The sequence below is a fragment of the Rhinatrema bivittatum genome, chromosome 3 (genome assembly GCF_901001135.1).
Source record: "Rhinatrema bivittatum chromosome 3, aRhiBiv1.1, whole genome shotgun sequence".
Classification (NCBI taxonomy): Eukaryota; Metazoa; Chordata; class Amphibia; order Gymnophiona; family Rhinatrematidae; genus Rhinatrema; species Rhinatrema bivittatum.
This window is the reverse complement of record NC_042617.1, coordinates 451,915,924-451,932,375: the sequence shown is the minus strand read 5'-3', so window position 1 is coordinate 451,932,375 and position 16,452 is coordinate 451,915,924. Positions and strand designations below refer to the sequence as shown.

The 16,452-nt window shown below is 43.0% G+C and overlaps 1 protein-coding gene across 1 annotated transcript in view; it reads right to left on the bottom strand.

Moving 5' to 3' along the window:
• The window catches only part of LOC115088037 (PQ-loop repeat-containing protein 3-like), a 35,063-nt gene extending 18,944 nt beyond the window's left edge, over window positions 1–16,119 (bottom strand). The window contains exons 1-3 of the mRNA XM_029595902.1: window positions 15,812–16,119; window positions 6,659–6,741; window positions 6,486–6,555 (exon numbers count right to left, since the gene is read on the bottom strand). Of these exons, the coding sequence (XP_029451762.1) occupies window positions 6,486–6,555; window positions 6,659–6,741; window positions 15,812–15,954 (296 nt within the window). The 5' untranslated portion in view covers window positions 15,955–16,119. The remainder of the gene's footprint in view (window positions 1–6,485; window positions 6,556–6,658; window positions 6,742–15,811) is intronic.
• Window positions 16,120–16,452: the final 333 nt, after the last annotated feature.

Sequence of the window (16,452 nt, the reverse complement as noted above, 5' to 3'; positions counted from 1 at the left end):
CAATTGTTTTCCGAGTTGCCATAAATGTATATTATGCTCGTCCTCCATTTCAGATTGTAAGCGCAGTATTAGATGAATCTATAGTTTAAATCAAGATTTGTAAAGCATCTGAGCGTAGCGATTGTTTCATGCTGCCATCCAGGAAGATGAAGTCACTTCCTCCCGAAACCTCATTTTTATTTTTCTCCCAGCAGAGGACAACATGAGCTGCCTAGGTTTCAATTTCCACAACCCCTGCACTCTTTCTAGCACAAGAGAACTAGAAAGTTCATTTGCAAACTTGTTCCAGCAAAGGACAATGTGAGCTATCTAGTTTTGATTTTTCACAGCCTCCACACTTCTAGCAGCAGAGGACCAGAAAACTCATCTGCATATTTCTTCCAGTAGCCATAACAGAGGTCTCTAGAGCAGTGATTCTCAACCAGTGTTGCGACCGTCGCTGCCCGACGTCTCCACTCCGCCCACCTTACTGCATTGGCGACTCCCTCCGGGGGTTGATGGAAGGCTGGCTGCCGCGGCATCTTTCGGCTGTCCTCGTCCGGCGTCCCCGGACAGCAATCCACCATGTTGAACTGATGTCTAGGGGCGGGCGCACGTGCAGCACGGCCCCACCTCAAGTACCAGAAGTGGTGCGAAGTTCAGGGGCATCCCCCTGAGATGACGTCATCCGCTTCAGAAATTTAAAGGTCTCTGAATTGCTAACAACTCGAGTTAGCAAGGATAAGGATTCGTTTTATCTACGCTACTCTGCCTCCTCGGACTTACCAGGGGTACCCGCTCCTCGGGGGCCTCAGTCTCTCTCTTACTTTGTAGATTGCAGTCTGGAACCGGTATTCGTTCCTCGAGGGCTCTCGTTCCCGGACTTCTTCGGAATTCACTTCTGCCTGGAAGTCATCGCTGCCTACTACATCTGTGAGTTACCATCGCTCTCTCAGAGCTTTCCCTGGAACCAGGTACTTGCTCCTCGAGGGCCTAATTCATTCCAGCTCCTGGGCTCTATGAGACATTGTATGAGTGTTACCATCAGGTTCTGTCCATGAACTCTGCATACCCTGCCTACTCACTATATTTCAGTTTCTCTACAGCTCAGCCTCCAGGGATCGCTGTTCCAGTATCTGAGGGACTACAGCCCAGTCGGTCATTCCAACTCACTACTGCCACCTCTGGTGGTTCAGTATACTGTCTAATAAAAGAACTAGTGTGTGTCTGTCTCCTAACTCTAAGCCTGACCGGTGGTCCCTCTTGGGATCTTCCCCTGGGGGCGTGGTCATCTGCCACCGGTCCAAGGATCCATCCACAACTCTCCTAAATAATAACAACCGGCAGGTGTGTCACGGCTCACAGTGTCCCACTGCCCCAGTTGTGCTTCCCCGTTCCCTGCCCCCGTAGGCCAATGGCAAGCTTCTTCCATTTTTCCAGCCCCCGCGCAGGCCAATCAGAAGCCTCCTCCTTTTTACCTGCCAGTGGGAGTAGAAAAAAAGGGAGGAAGCTTCTGGCCAGTGAGACAGGAAGAAGGGTCATAGCATAGGGTGGGGGGTTGGGAGGGGTGGCAGTGTGGAAGAGAGCCCACCACAGGAGCTCATCCCAGTGGCGGTGAAGAGGAAGCCGACCCGATGAAGCAAGGTGCCATGGGAGCTCATCCCCATCGTGGCGAAGAGGAAGTCTGACCCTGGCCAAGCAAGACCACCAGGGGAGCCCATCCCTGAGGTGGCGAAAAAGAAGTCCCACTGGAGTAAAGCCGCAGTGGAACTGGAGCCCATCTCTGCAGCGAAGGAAGAAGAGGTTTGGCGGTGATGCCCGGTGCATGCATGTGAGAATGGGAGTGTGGGTGTGAATAGGAGCCTGGGTGAGGGCTGGGAGTGGGTGTGGGTGTGAGTGGATGCGAGAGTATGTGTGTGTGATTTTGAGCTTGTATATAAGAGAGCATGTGTGTGATTGAGAGAGAGACTGGTCAGGGAGCTGACTGGTGTGTGCGTGAGAGACCAAGACTGGTCATGGAGTCTAAGTTGGGTTATGTGGGTGTGAGTGAGTGACTGGCCCTAAGAAGAGGATCATGAGGACAGAACTTCAGCAGGCGCTGCTGCTTCTGGTGTGTGCTTTTGGCCTGCAAGAGAAAGGAGTAGGAGAGTTGCTGAAGATGGTAAGTAAAGGTGTCTTTTTAAGTTTATTTTTCTTGATTGACTGCCTTTTTAATTATTGGGTATTATGCAATCTGTCTGTTTTGAAATATGTAATTGGTATTTGCACAATTTTTAAATAATTTTTATGAGTTTTTAATTGTTGGATGTTATTCTGTTCATCAGCTGTTTTGAAACATTTATTAGTATAGTTTTACAATTATTTCTGCATGGGGCTCTATAGCAGCTTGGCTTATTCTGTTTTCCTAGAAGGAAGTATATTGGTGTTTAGGGCCTGGTTTAATATTTGTAGTGTTACCTTTTCATAGATAGGGTTGTTACTGTTGGAGTGTGTTCCATAATGCAGGTGTAACTTTGTGCAGATTAGTTTGTGTGCATTATTGCAGATCCTGGGACTATGTTAGGTGCTATTTTTGTTTCTATTTCTCCAGGTTTGCACTGCATGCAGCATGGCTTTTTTGGTTTTCCATTCTAGTTTCTGTCTCCAAACTTATAATTTGTGGTATTTCTGTCCTTAGTGAAGGTCTGCTTTGTGTGTGACCGAGGTGAGATATTTTACTAGCATGTAGGCATTTGTATCAATCTTATTTGTTGTGTTTTCTCAATAGGATATGCATTAGTGGTAAATTACTGTCTTTTCATAAGGAAGGCTATTGTACCTGGTAGTAAAGGGAGTTTGTTTTGCTTTTACTGAGATGGCACTAGAACATCTTTTTTGTATGAGTTGTATGGGTACTGACCTAGTTCTGTTCTGACCCATTGTCTGGGGTCAAGGGGATTCCCGTGGATGTAGAGTGTAGGTTTACATATAGCTCCATGACGGTCACATGTTCAGTGTATCACGCATGTAAGAACCATCTGTCAGGTGTGTCCCGGCCAAAAAAAAGATTGAGAACCACTGCTCTAGAGGACACCATGAGCAATCCAGGCTTCAGCTCCCATAGCCCAGCTTCTACATCTCCCTTCTTTCCAGCAGCACAGAATCAGAAGGCATGTGCCAAAATACCATTTCCTATAAATTTTCAATACAAAACAATAGGAAATTAGTTCAAAATAAGGGTCAATAAGGTGTGTAATTGGGTAGTTATACGTAGAGTAAGTGTAGTCTCTGAAGGATCACTGACAAATATAAAATAAACCAACAGGTTAAAAAGTACTTTAGATTAGTTTGAATATCCCTATCCCCTTAGAAATTTGAAATCACTAACAATTGAATAAAATTAAGATGCAGACAGTGAGAGAGGAGCTATTCAGACCTTTGCACTGAGTGCCACATATATGACTGTTGGGTCAAGGTTATATGTGTGCGCTCTGTGAAAAGAGCTCCAAACCCTCAGAGAATAAGTCTGATATATGGAGGCTAGCGTGGCTGGGTTCAGGCTGATCAGAAGCAGGCTGCAGGGCCGATGCAAGAGTATTTGGTACCGTAGGCAAAGCTTTGGTCATGCACCCCCTCCCCCAATTTAGCTATAAGCAACAACTACAGCATAGCGCTCCCTTCTACTGGGGGGAAGTGGCTCTAGCACAGGGGTGGGCAGTTCCGGTCCTCGAGGGCCACAAACCAGTCTGGTTTTCAGGATATCCCCAATGAATATGCATGAGAGAGATTTGCATGCACTCTGCCTCAGTTGTATGCAAATCTATGTCATGCATATTCATTAGGATATCCTAAAACCTCGACAGGTTTGTGGCCCTCGAGGATTGGAATTGCCCACCCCTGCTCTAGCACAATTCTCTTTCCTTTGGCATTGGCTTTGGTAGAGCACCCCTAGAGGCCTTGTGCTAGCAGGATTTTGCCATCTCCAAAATGTTGGCACTCTAGATGAACATCTAGTTTGCCTATTGGAAGCATTGGCCCTGGCAGGCTGTGCTGTGTTTGGGAGGAGGGGCTGGGAGAGGGCAGACTATGCTGAGTGGGGGGGGGAGGGGTGAAAGCAGGCTATGCTAAGAATGGGGCTGCAGGGGTGGCGACAGGCTGTGCTGGGACTGGAGGGAAGGGCAACAGGAGCCTCAGTGGAATTTCCATGGGTGGCTATGCTGCTCATGGGGCTTCAGGGGGTGGGGAGGGGCAGCCTTGGATGGGGCTGAGTAAGACTATACTAGGGCTCAGAACGGCGGGAGGGCAATTCATATGGGGCCTCCGAGGAATATACATGTGTGTCATCTAGTACCAACTTAGGGCCAGATTCATTAAGGCTTTTCTCCCATTTTGTGTCTATGGGAAAAACCTCTTAACGATTCAGGTACTTAGATTGTAAAGCCATCTGGGGATAGGGAAATATCTACAGTACCTGAATGTAATGTACTTTGAAGGGCTGAAAATTAGAACACGAAAAAATCAAAATAAATAAATAGTTATTTGTACTCTTAAAACAAACAGAATTTAAAGAAAATGTGCAGATAGTAATTTTTAAAACTGTTTCTGGAAATCATCTTACATTTTTTTAAATAGCGCATATAATAGAAATGTCCTACGGGCCGATTCAGTAAAGTCCATGGGAGAGCAGGCGAACGCCCGCTCTCCAGGCGAGCACACAGGTCACTCGCCTGTGCGCGCGATTCAGTATTTAAATTAGGTCCGGCGGTAGAAACGAGCAAAAGGAGCATCCCTAGCGCCTCCTTTTGGCCCAGAGCGGCGGATGTCAGTGGGTTTGACAGCCGATGCTCAATTTTGCCAGCGTGAGGTCTTGAGCCCGCTGACAGCCACGGGCTCTGAAACCGGACACCGGCAAAATTGAGCGTCCGGTTTTCAACCCAACAGCCGCCAGCCGACTTTAGAATTTTCTTTTTCTTTTACTTTTTTTACCCTTCGGGACCTCCGATTTAATATCGCCATGATATTAAGTTGGAAGGTGCACAGAAAAATAGTTTTTACTGCTTTTCTGTGCACTTTCCCAGTGCCCGAAGAAATTAGCGCTGACCTTTGGGTAGGCGCTAATTTCTGAAAGTAAAATGTACGGCTTGGCTGCACATTTTGTTTTCTGAATCGCGCGGGAATACCTAATAGGGCCATCAACATGCATTTGCATGTTGAGGGCCCTTTTAGGTTCGGCGGGTTGGACGCGTGTTTTCGGCTCCTTACTGAATAAGGGGTAAGGGAAACCGCGCGTCCAATTGCAGGTTAACAGTGCGCTCCGGAGCGCACTGTACTGTATTGGCCCGCTAATTTGGTTTATGTAGTTTAATATACAAGATTTAGAGGCCATTAATTTAACGACAATCTGTTACAAAGTGGTGTCTCTCCTATCCCAGACATGCTCCTTTCTAGCCCAGAGAGTCTTTCCCTGAAATGGCAGGGGGATTGGGACTAGAACATTGAGTATGATATTTCATACTGGAAATACCAACTGGACCCTGCTAGCAATCAGTTTATACTTCCAGAAATCCCTCCCCTGAATGCTGCGGTTCTAGACAGAATTAATCTGACCCCTTCATTTCAATGGGATCTGTCCCAACAGCGGAATCTGTCCCATCTCTAAGCAGGACATCTGTAGGCGTAGGTACAGTAGCTGCCCCCTGTTCTCTGATGATTCCTCTTCCTTGGTCTTGCCTCCATTATTGCTTCTCTCAGTCTTCTGTCGTAATCTTTTCTACAAACCCACAGTCCAAGACTTCCCCAAAGCTTACTAATACCTCAAAGCATCCTCCACGACTCATCCCATCCTCCATGCATCTTATCCAAACTGTCAAGCTCCATCTAGATTCTAAACATTTTGGGTAAAAGGATCTGCCATCCGTTGTACCTGTTAGGTTACACTTACGCTTCTCAAGCACCTATACACTGTATATAGCTCGCTTACTTGTATCTCTCTTCTTGTCTGCAACTCAGATGACGCAAATTAAATATACAACTCATTTTTCAGTATTTAAGTTCATACAGGTTGCTTACAGTAATGTAATATTTCTATATACAGAAAGAAACAGCGCTGTTAGCAGTACTATTTCATGAAACAATCACATCCTCTATTTTGTTGGTATTAAGGAACACTTGTATATTTTGTGCAAAAAGGGGATGTTAGTCTTTTTAGTTTATCTTAATGCCCATCCAATTCTATCATTCTTCAATTTAATAAAAAAACATCTGTGGTTTTTTTTTAAATTCATGTACAAGGACAGAACATGGATTATCTACAAACAAGATGTGACTCAAAACACCTACCAGTAAACTGGCAGACATTTTATTTATCAATCAGTGAAAAATCACTATTTTCACTAGTGTTGAAGGTAAAAACATTCATTATCAAACAGAATTAAAAACATAAGTACTATATAACAGAATAATACTGATGAAAAACAAACAACTTGTACTTAAGAGTAGTAAAACAATCACGAACACAAAAAGGATACACGATTATGTAAGGCAAAACTTGATTTACACCGCCAGTGTAATAAAACACAAACAGCAAGAGAATACAATCTGGTAAAATAAGAAAAATAAGGTTACTGGCATTACTATAATGATTTCACCTGTTACTAAATACAAAATCTGTAATGCTAAATAAAAAAAAAAGAAATATTACCTTGTGCAATAAGGATTGGATATTCCAAATAGGTTTCTAGTGGATAACCGTAATACATCTGGTATCTTAGGAACACAAGGAACCTAAAGGAGCGAACACAGGGATATTCTCAAGATGACTGCAAGAAGATATGTGTTGGGAAAAAGGAAAAATAAATAGCTTCTTTCTGCACATGGCACTGTGTAGCAACCAGCATATTCTTAAGAAAGCAAAAGAAACATTTGGTTACGGATTTAGACTGGTCTCCAGTTTAAACATCCCGCGTATAACATGCTCAAATCCATGAGTTGGGGGGCTACTACACTACAAAAGAACCCACATTTTATACTGCGTGGCGTGGGGAGGCTATTGCGTATCATTCCAAAGCGTACCTCTACCTATATATACCTGCCTTCCCTCTCCACCCTTCCATTTCCCCCAAGAATGAGAACAGCCCATTTAGTAATATTCATAACTCTGACTGCTGAAGAGATTGTGCCAAAAAAAAAAAAAGAGGTGATTAACAAACTGCCTGCATTCTTCTTTATTTTATTTTTTTTTTAATCTCCCAGCAAAAATTATGAGCTAATCACATGGAATCATCATAATAGAGGCACAATCAGCAGCAGTTTCTGGTTCCTGTACCCGGGACAGTCGGCTTTTCCTTCTTAAGCCAGCAAGGGAGATAGAGACGTTCTATAGGTTATGTATACCATGAGTATCTTAGCTCAGCGTTTCCCACTCCCCTCCTGGAAGCACACCTAACCAATTGGGTTTTCAGGACTGCCACAAAGAATATGCATGAGATTCATTTGCATAAACTGGAAGACCTAGGGTATGCAAATCTATCTCATGCATATTTGGCATACCCCCAGGAGGAGGGTGGGAAACACTGAGCTAAGATAGTAAAATCTATAGAACCTTTTTTTTAAATCTCCTTTACTGGTATAAGAAAGAAAAGCCGACTGTCCAAGATACAGGACCCCAAACTGCTGCTTGCTGTTTCACGCAGCTTTTAGTTTTTGAGGCTCAGTGAACTTACGCTGCAAGTATTCCAGGACTCATGCAGCCAGCTGTACTAAAAGGTTTTCCCATTTTCTGTCTCTTTGAAAAATGCTCAATATAAAAGGCCACACAGTTTGGGAGCTACTGAAGCAGCGCCCTCTGTGTGATCTTTCACAAGCACACAAAGCAGGTGGTAAACCTCACGCTTAAAAATTAGACTAAGCCTCTCTTTGTGGAATTTTTCAGCTGCTTTAAGTTCCCTGGGAACAGACAAGGTTTGAAACACTGCCACAAGTGTCCTCCAAATGCTTTGTACATTGTGAAAGACATCATTTGTAACATCACAGCCAACACATACAAATTAGTTTCAGTCAGTATGAAATAATTTTATAGACTTTCCTAAATCTGTCCTGATGACCCTGCAGCCAGTCTGGTTTTAAGATATCCACCAAGATTATGGATAAGAAAAATGTGCAAAACATAACCCCAATAAATAGATGAAATAGGAATTTTTTTTTTTTTTACAACAAATATATAAGTGGAGAGGGCATAATTCTCACAGTATTAGGCTAACTGTTGCGCTATTTTTCAGCAACTTCCATAAAGCCTTTATATATTTATAATCATCGAGCTTTTGCCTCCAACCACCTTGAAATTTAAATTCAGTCTCTGTGAACAAATAAATTCAGTGAAAAGCCTGAATTTACGAAACCCCGGGACGCGCGTAAGTCCCGGGGCGTGTCTGGGGTCAGGGGTGGTTCCGGGAGCGTGGTGCCGGCCCGGGGGCGTGGTCGAGGCCTCCGGACCAGCCCCCCAGGTCGGGTGATGGCGCGCCAGCAGCCCGCTGGCACACGCAGATTTACACCTGCTTTCGGCAGGCGTAAATCTGCCAACAAAGGTAAAGGGGGGTTTAGATAGGGCCGGGGGGGGGGGGGGGGTGGGTTAGGTAGGGGAAGGGAGGGGAAGGTGAGGGGAGGCGGAAGGAAAGTTCCCTCCGAGGCCGCTCCGATTTCGGAGCGGCCTCGGAGGGAACAGGCAGCACGTGCCGGGCTCGGCGCGCACAGGTTGCACCCCCTTGCGCGCGCCGACCCCGGATTTTATAAGATACGCGCGTATCTTATAAAATCCAGCGTACTTTTGTTCGCGCGCGTAAATTTATAAAATCTACCCCTTAGAGGACTAAACCAATACAGTCCACGTTTCAGAAGCAATCACTTCCTACATCAGGGAACAGCCTCTTTCTTCTTATCTTGATTTATCCTCATTCAAAAAGATTTTTTGTGATCAATTTCCATGTAGACACTCTGTGAAGTTCGCCTCACCATCACATCCTAGACGCTCATTATATCGCCACAGCGTCTGACGTCATCACTAATCCCTAGTTCATTTATAGAGAATAGAGGTGCAGAGTAAACCAAACAATTAAAGTAGCGAATATCAATCAATTTCCAAGTTCAAGGTTTTTCACTGAATTTATTTGTTCACAAAGACTGAATTTAAATTTCAAGGTGGTTGGAGGCAAAAGCTCGATGATGATAAATATATAGAGGCTTTATTGAAGCAGCTGAAAAATAGCACAACGGTTAGCCTAATACTATGAAAGTTATGCCCTTTCCACTTAAATATTTGTTGTAAAGAAATTCCTAGTTCATCTATTTATTGGGGTTAGGTTTTGTTGTTTTTTTCCATTTATTGAAATGTCCTACCCTGGATATTTTTTTTTGGTAAGAAAAATGTGCATACATTGGTGAATGCAAAATATTCCTCATGCATAGTCATTGTAGATATCCTGAAAACCTGACTGGTTGTTGTGATATCGGGATAGGTTTGGGAAGCCCTGAACGTGACACTCTTCCTAACAAGGTTCCTCTGAGAGGTTTTGGAAAATAAAAGGTGAGTTTTACAAAATGAAAAAAATAGTAACATCTGTATTTCACACAGGCCAATTATTACTACTTCTAAAGTATGGTGTAGGCCAAAGAGGGTAGAATCTAACATAAAAGAAGGATATGTTAAATAAATTCCGATTCTTATTTTGTAAAGTAATCCTATAATCCATAGTTTCACTATATTTCTCGTCTCTTATTTCATTCTTTCTTCACTTATTTTGAGTTTGTTTGGTTTTTTTAAATAATTTATAGGACACACAATTGATAGTCCTAGACAGCTAACAGTCCTAGACAGCTAACAATAAAGCAATACGATAAAGCAATATGATAAAAACAAAACATAAATCAGCAACAAACTTTCTGAAGACTGTTACGTGATATAGGGCAGGCCATGCTTGTAGACAAACTGCTTTATTCAAAGAATGCAGAATACTGCGAAATTCATGATAGTAGTTTACTACGAAAAGTTATCCAAAACCACAAGGATGAAACGAATAGGTTGAGTCACTCACGAAAGAAGAAGGAGCCCAATCTTGTACAGAGTTTATATAAAGACAAGAGTGGTATTAGAAGCTCACACCAAGTTTGAAATCTGCAACCTTTCGCAACTCAGTGGACTATAGGTAGGATCATTAAAGGTACGTGGGCTAATCATGTACTAACCCTTCCCATCATTTCTACGGTACAAATAGTGTCAATAACAAATGATAAACTTATTTTTGAAATAAATCTTAGTGTCCACCAATTAGAAAACACTTAAAAGCTACAGTTCCAACACCACAATGGTTCGATAGCCATTTATCAAGAGATTTCTGCAAAAATTAAAGAACAGTTAAACAAAAAATAACTACAAAAACCCATGTATAAAACCAACACAGCTCATACCACCTTTCTTGATAATTCATATGTGGTCGTTAATGTCCACATGCATCTCAAAATGGCAGCCATAAAATAAGGCCAATGACAAAATCCAAGGAGGAGATAAATACGTAAGTATAAATAAACAAGTAACACCTCTTCTCTAGAACTCTATTAATCCTTATGTTGATAATCAAATATGGACGCTGGAAAAATAATTCATAAATATTAATAAGGATTTTTCATACTTGTGGGCTAGATATTCATACACCTTAAAACAGAGTCATGATCTCTTGTTTGTGTGCCAGTCTAATCAATGGTTCCAGGTGATTCACACACAAGTAATTTTTTGTTCTTTTTTTATGCACGCAAAAAGTAACTTCTCAGTCAATGTACATTGAAAATGTAAAATTTATCTTACTTATTACTGCCAAGTACTTTGATGAAAATAATTACCAAGCGGAAGCATCCAGACTGTACTTCGACTTGGGTTGTTTACAGTATCATTTGCCCGTGTGGACTGGCATATTGGGTGCACAAAAAGAGCAGTACTCATTAGATTAAATTAACACAGAAGCTGAATGTCCACACTGAAGTAATCTGCTCCACTAGTTCAGCATTGAATTAACAACGAGCATACTTTTCAAGATCTAAAATTGCTAGTTATTAACTAGGTCCCTCCTTTGAGACAAGGGATCAATAGAGAAGCCATTTTAAATAAACGGCAACAATTTTGGATATACAAATTAGACACAGATTTTTCCCCAAAGATCTCATCATAGAAATGGACTGGTATTCTTTGATTTAATCCAAAGGTTTGATTTATAGCTGTTTCACATTACAGCAGTTGAATATCGATAGGTCTTTATCCAATGAGACAATTATACATATCACTATCGGGTCGATGCAGTAAAGTGCGCTCAGGTTGAGCGCACTGTTAGCCCCTGGTTGGACGCACGTTTTCGATGCGCTATTTTTAGCCCTTATACAGTAAGGGGTAATAGCACATGGAAAACGCGCGGCCAACCACCCCCCCCCCTGAAATTAATAGTGCCCGCAACATGCAAATGCATGTTGCTGGGCCTATTAGATATTCCCGCGAGATACAGCCAAGCCGCACATTTTACTTTCAGAAATTAACGCCTGCCATGGAGGCAAAGTCTGGATTTATCCTGACATATCAAGGATTACCCAGGAAAGGAGAAAGAGAAATTTCTAAGAATGAGACCCGAAGTAGTAGCCAGAGGGGCCAGATTTAATCTAAGATATCCTTGTAAATGCTTGGTTAATTATAAGAATTATAAATATGTATTTTTTGAACCATCGCAATTATATAGGTTTTCAGAAATGCATACCCTAGAAACTCCTGATTTGTGATTATGGAATTTCTGATAGACCTCACATAGTGTTTCAATTTAAATGATAATTTTGGTTTCTTACTTGTAAAGATCACTCGTGCACCAGGCGCGAACAAAAGTACACTGGATTTTATAAGATACGCGCGTAGCTTATAAAATCCGGGGTCGGAGGGCGCAAGGGGGTGCACATTTGTGCAACCTGCGTGCGCCAAGCCCAGCGCACGCTGCCTGTTCCCTCCGGGGCCGGTCCGAAATCGGAGCGGCCTCGGAGGGAACTTTCCTTCCACCTCCCCTCACCTTCCCCTCCCTAACCCACCCCCCGGCCCTATCTAATCCCCCCCCGCCTTTGTTGGCAGATTTACGCCTGCGGAAAGCAGGCGTAAATCTGCGTGCGCCAGCGGGCTGCTGGCGTGCCATCACCCGTTCCGGGGGCTGGTCCGGAGGCCTCGACCACGCCCCCGGGCCCGCCCCCGAAACGCTGCGTCACTCGTGGCACGCCCCCGACACGCCCCTCCATGCAAGCCCCGGGACTTACGCGCGTCCCGGGGCTTGTGCACGCCACCGAGCCTATGCAAAATAGGCTCGGCGCGCGCAGGGGGGGTTTGGGGTAGGTTTTCGGGGGGTACGCGCGTACCCCTTTAAAAATCTACCCCTTATTGAATAAGGGTATTATCTCCAGGTAGTAGCCGTCATTCTCGCGAGCTACCCACTCTTCATTCACATCCTCTAGACTTTATAGATCCACAGTGTTTATCCCATGCCCCTTTGAAGTCCTTCACGGTCTTCACCACTTCCTCCGTAAGGTCATTCCAGACATCCACCACCCTCTCCGAGAAGAAATACTTCCTGACATTGGTTCTGAGTCTTCCTCTCTGGAGCTTCAAATCGTGACCCCTGGTTTTGCTGATTTTTTTCCCATGGAAAAGGTTTGTCGTTGTCTTTGGATCATTAAAACCTTTCAAGTATCTGAAAGTCTGTATCATATCACCTCTGCTCCTCCTTTCCTCCAGGGTGTACATATTTAGATTCTTCAATCTCTCCTCATAAGTCATTTGATGAAGACCATCCACCTTTTTGGTTGCCCTTAAAAAGGTGGATGGTAATTAGTCAATGCTACCATGGATTTTGTTTTTTGCCATTCTCTTTCTGTTTAAGTTGTAAAGTATTATTATACCATGGGTTTTGTTTTTTTGTTTCATTGATATGTTTCGTTTTTAATGGGTTAACTTTCTCAACTATATCCTGTGAAATTTTGTGTCACTCTTCATTACTTGCAAACTTGTTCATCTTTAGATATCCTTTGGGCAAATTTCTATGAGGGTCTACTCACACTGTGGGAAGTGCTGAAAAACAGACTCTTTATGAGTCATTTCTCACTGCTTTTAAAAAGCCAGTAACACAATGGCTGCAGAGCAGACCTGAGGCCTGGAGGAAGGTGAATAGTCACATTATCACAGGTGAAAGATATCGCTCCCATCATCCCTCCTCTGCCTCTAAAGAAAAGTACAAGTGTGCCCAATGCTGTATTGGGTCACTGATAAAGCATGCCTTTAGATTGCTGCAAAGTCGGTTTTTCGTTCTACAGGATTTCCAACCCTTGTGCTAATAAAGGTCACTAAGGTCTTTGTGTGTTACAAGTCACACAAGAATTGTATCTGATAGCGTCTTCCATGGCCAGAGAAGATGGACACAGTAGAAAACAGAGAATGAGGAAGAGACTGCTGCTGGTACAGTATCTTTTGTACTGTCATGATACTTCAGCTAAGAGCTCTTTGGAAGATGTATAGCAGTTATAACTTAAATGATAAGATATTCAGATGTCTAAAGTATTTGTATTGCCCTACTGGAACAGTACTTTTTTGTTCTCTTTTTAAAAGGTGCTTATCTGTTGAAGGTGCCCCATAAGGGCAGACGGTGCACCTTTTTACCCTGCCCCTACTTTTCCAATAATCTACCCTGGTTTAAGTGTATGTGAGCTATCAGACTACCTAGCATTTGAAAAGGGTAGCAGTGCTTCCTGAAATGCAGTAGGGCATGGTACCCCTTTAAGACAAGGACATTCTTCATGCCACACAGTGATGATAATGATGCAGTCTGTATACGTTTGTTTGTAAAAACTGCAATGCATAATGCTTTGGTTCATCACAGGCTGCAGATGTTAATTTTGCTCTGTAATAAACATCTCTTTTCATGTGTAAGATGCAGAGGTTTTTTCTACTGAATCATATGGAGTAAGGGTGACTAAATATTTCAGATAAAATGCAAATAAGGCAATATGGAGACAGAAGTGTGAGCAGGCTTTTTTGACTTTTTGCCATTAGTTTATGTGGACATCATAGTCTGAGCATGCTCAATGCAGTTTCTTCACCTTTTCCATAAAGGACTGATGTCACACAAGTAACCTTGTATGTCCAAAAAAAGGATAAAATTCATGCATGAGAAAACAAGGCAGCTAATGTTTTCGGCAATTCAGACCCCTAAATGCTTCATGATAAATACAGTAACACTGTAAACGATGGGTAATAAAGAAGAAAATGGCCATCCAATCTGCCCAAATATTTGTTCACTTGGATGTGTATATAAAATTCTCATATGCAGCCCAACACCAACTCCCTTATCCCTACTGTCTTTTACCTGTCCTCTTAACCTCCTTATCCAAGTATTTAAAAAATCTATTACAATGTTAGCATCCACCACATCCGCTTAGTAGGAAATTTTAGGTTTTGTCATCATCAACTTTGATTCTTACAAGTCCAAGAGTTAAGTCAACATCCAAACCTCCTGCTATGTCTTAGTACCAAGGTTTGTAATAATGACCACAGCCACAAAGATAAGTGAAGCTGTTTTAACATTTGAGTTTTAATCATGGTTCCTGCATGTAGGTCACCCCAGCCTTCTTGGATGCCCAAAGCAGTTATATCACTGCTTTTGTGGGTTGTAACCACCTCTCTGTGCGATTATCCCAGTACTTCATTACCATTCTATATGGCTCTAGGTATTCTCTATGATTATTTCACAGCTTTTTAAGAATTCACTTGTCTTTGCCTCCACCATACCCTCCAGGTCTCCATTCCAGTCGTACAACACCCTTTCTGTGAAGAAATATTTTGAAATATTGCCCCCAAGTCTATCCCCCTGAAGCTTCATACCATGATCTCTTGTTCTACAGCATTCTTTCCTGTGAAAAACATTTGTTTCTTGTGCCCAATTTATACCTTTGAGATATTTAAAATGCCTCCATCATATCTCCACTGTTTCTTCTTTCATCTAGGGTATACATATTTACTGTAGGTTCCTAAGTCATGCAATATGGCTTTTGTTGCAGACTCCTAAGCATTTTTGTAGCCTCTTTCTGGATTGCTTCCAGGCTGTCTATATTCTTTTGGAGGTACAGCCTCCAGAATAAGGCATAATAATCTATTTGAGGCTTCACAAATGACCTGCATAGAAGCATTATCACCTCCCTTTTTCTACTGGTTATGCCTTTCCTTATGCACTTCTATCTCTGGTCACCACCTTATCACACTGTTTCACTACCTTGAGATCAAAAGATATTGTCACTTAGGGATGTGCATTTCTTCTGTTCATTCGCAGGAGGTTTGTGCACGTAAATTTTATTGTGTGTGTGAAATTACAACTTGCACAAATAAAATTTAATTTTGTGAACGTATAACAGCATTTTATATTAGTTTCATTTTTAGTTTTACGCACTCTGGTTGAAAAAGTGCACTAGTATTCCTGAAACATCTACTGAGGCAGTTAATATATTGTTTTAAAAATTTTTAGAACGTTATTGAGGATCATTACATGATTTAAATACACTTTCGATGAGCTGAAGGCCTGCAGCTTCCTACCAGCCGTGTGACGGAAGAGGTTCCTAGGATTCTCAATCGAAGAATCTCATTGAGGGGCGTCTGTGAAAACCCCTTAATAATAAAACATAAACAGGTACCACATCCCTGTTTATCGCAGAGCCTACGCCATTTCTATTGCTTCTTTATTGTTTTGAAGAGTGGTTTAAAGTTAAACCCCACTGAGCCTGTGCCGCCTGCCCAGTCTCTTACCCGGTGAGCTCTAGCAGTATACTTATCAGGCTCACTCCCTGAACGGACTTGGCAGCCATGACGGTGATTATCTGGGGGAATTTCATCAGCATACACACTAACAGGGTGCTCCCATTAGCCAACAGCAGCAGATCGGAATCCATCCTTGCCGAAACGGAATCTTGCTGGCCTCACATGCAGAGAGAGATAAGCGATGCCAGCGCCTTCTGGAACTGCAGCCGCGCGCCCCTCCCAGCTTCGATGCCAAGAGCTGAAACGCTGCGACGGCGCGCGCGCGCCCCTCTCGGCTTGGATTCTAACTACTGAGGGGATGGAGAGCTTCCGTGAGCGCGCTAAGAACGTCACAGACCCCACCCGTCCAGGGGCCATTCTGGATCCTGCGCGCGAGACTCGAGGCGGGGAAAATGACTGCGTCTCTTGCTTCCTCCTTTTGGCTTCCCCGGGTTCTTTGATTTTTTTTTTTTATGCCACATATTTTACTTGTCCAACACTTTAACAGTGTTTCAGATAGGTCTCTTAAAAACAGCCTGCATCTGTCACTTCTTCGTATGAGTACTTACGGATATCTAGTTCCATTCAGTGTTTTGTCTTTTCGGCTGCGGCCTTGTCTGGACAACGCTTCGCTGACAACGAGGCAGCAG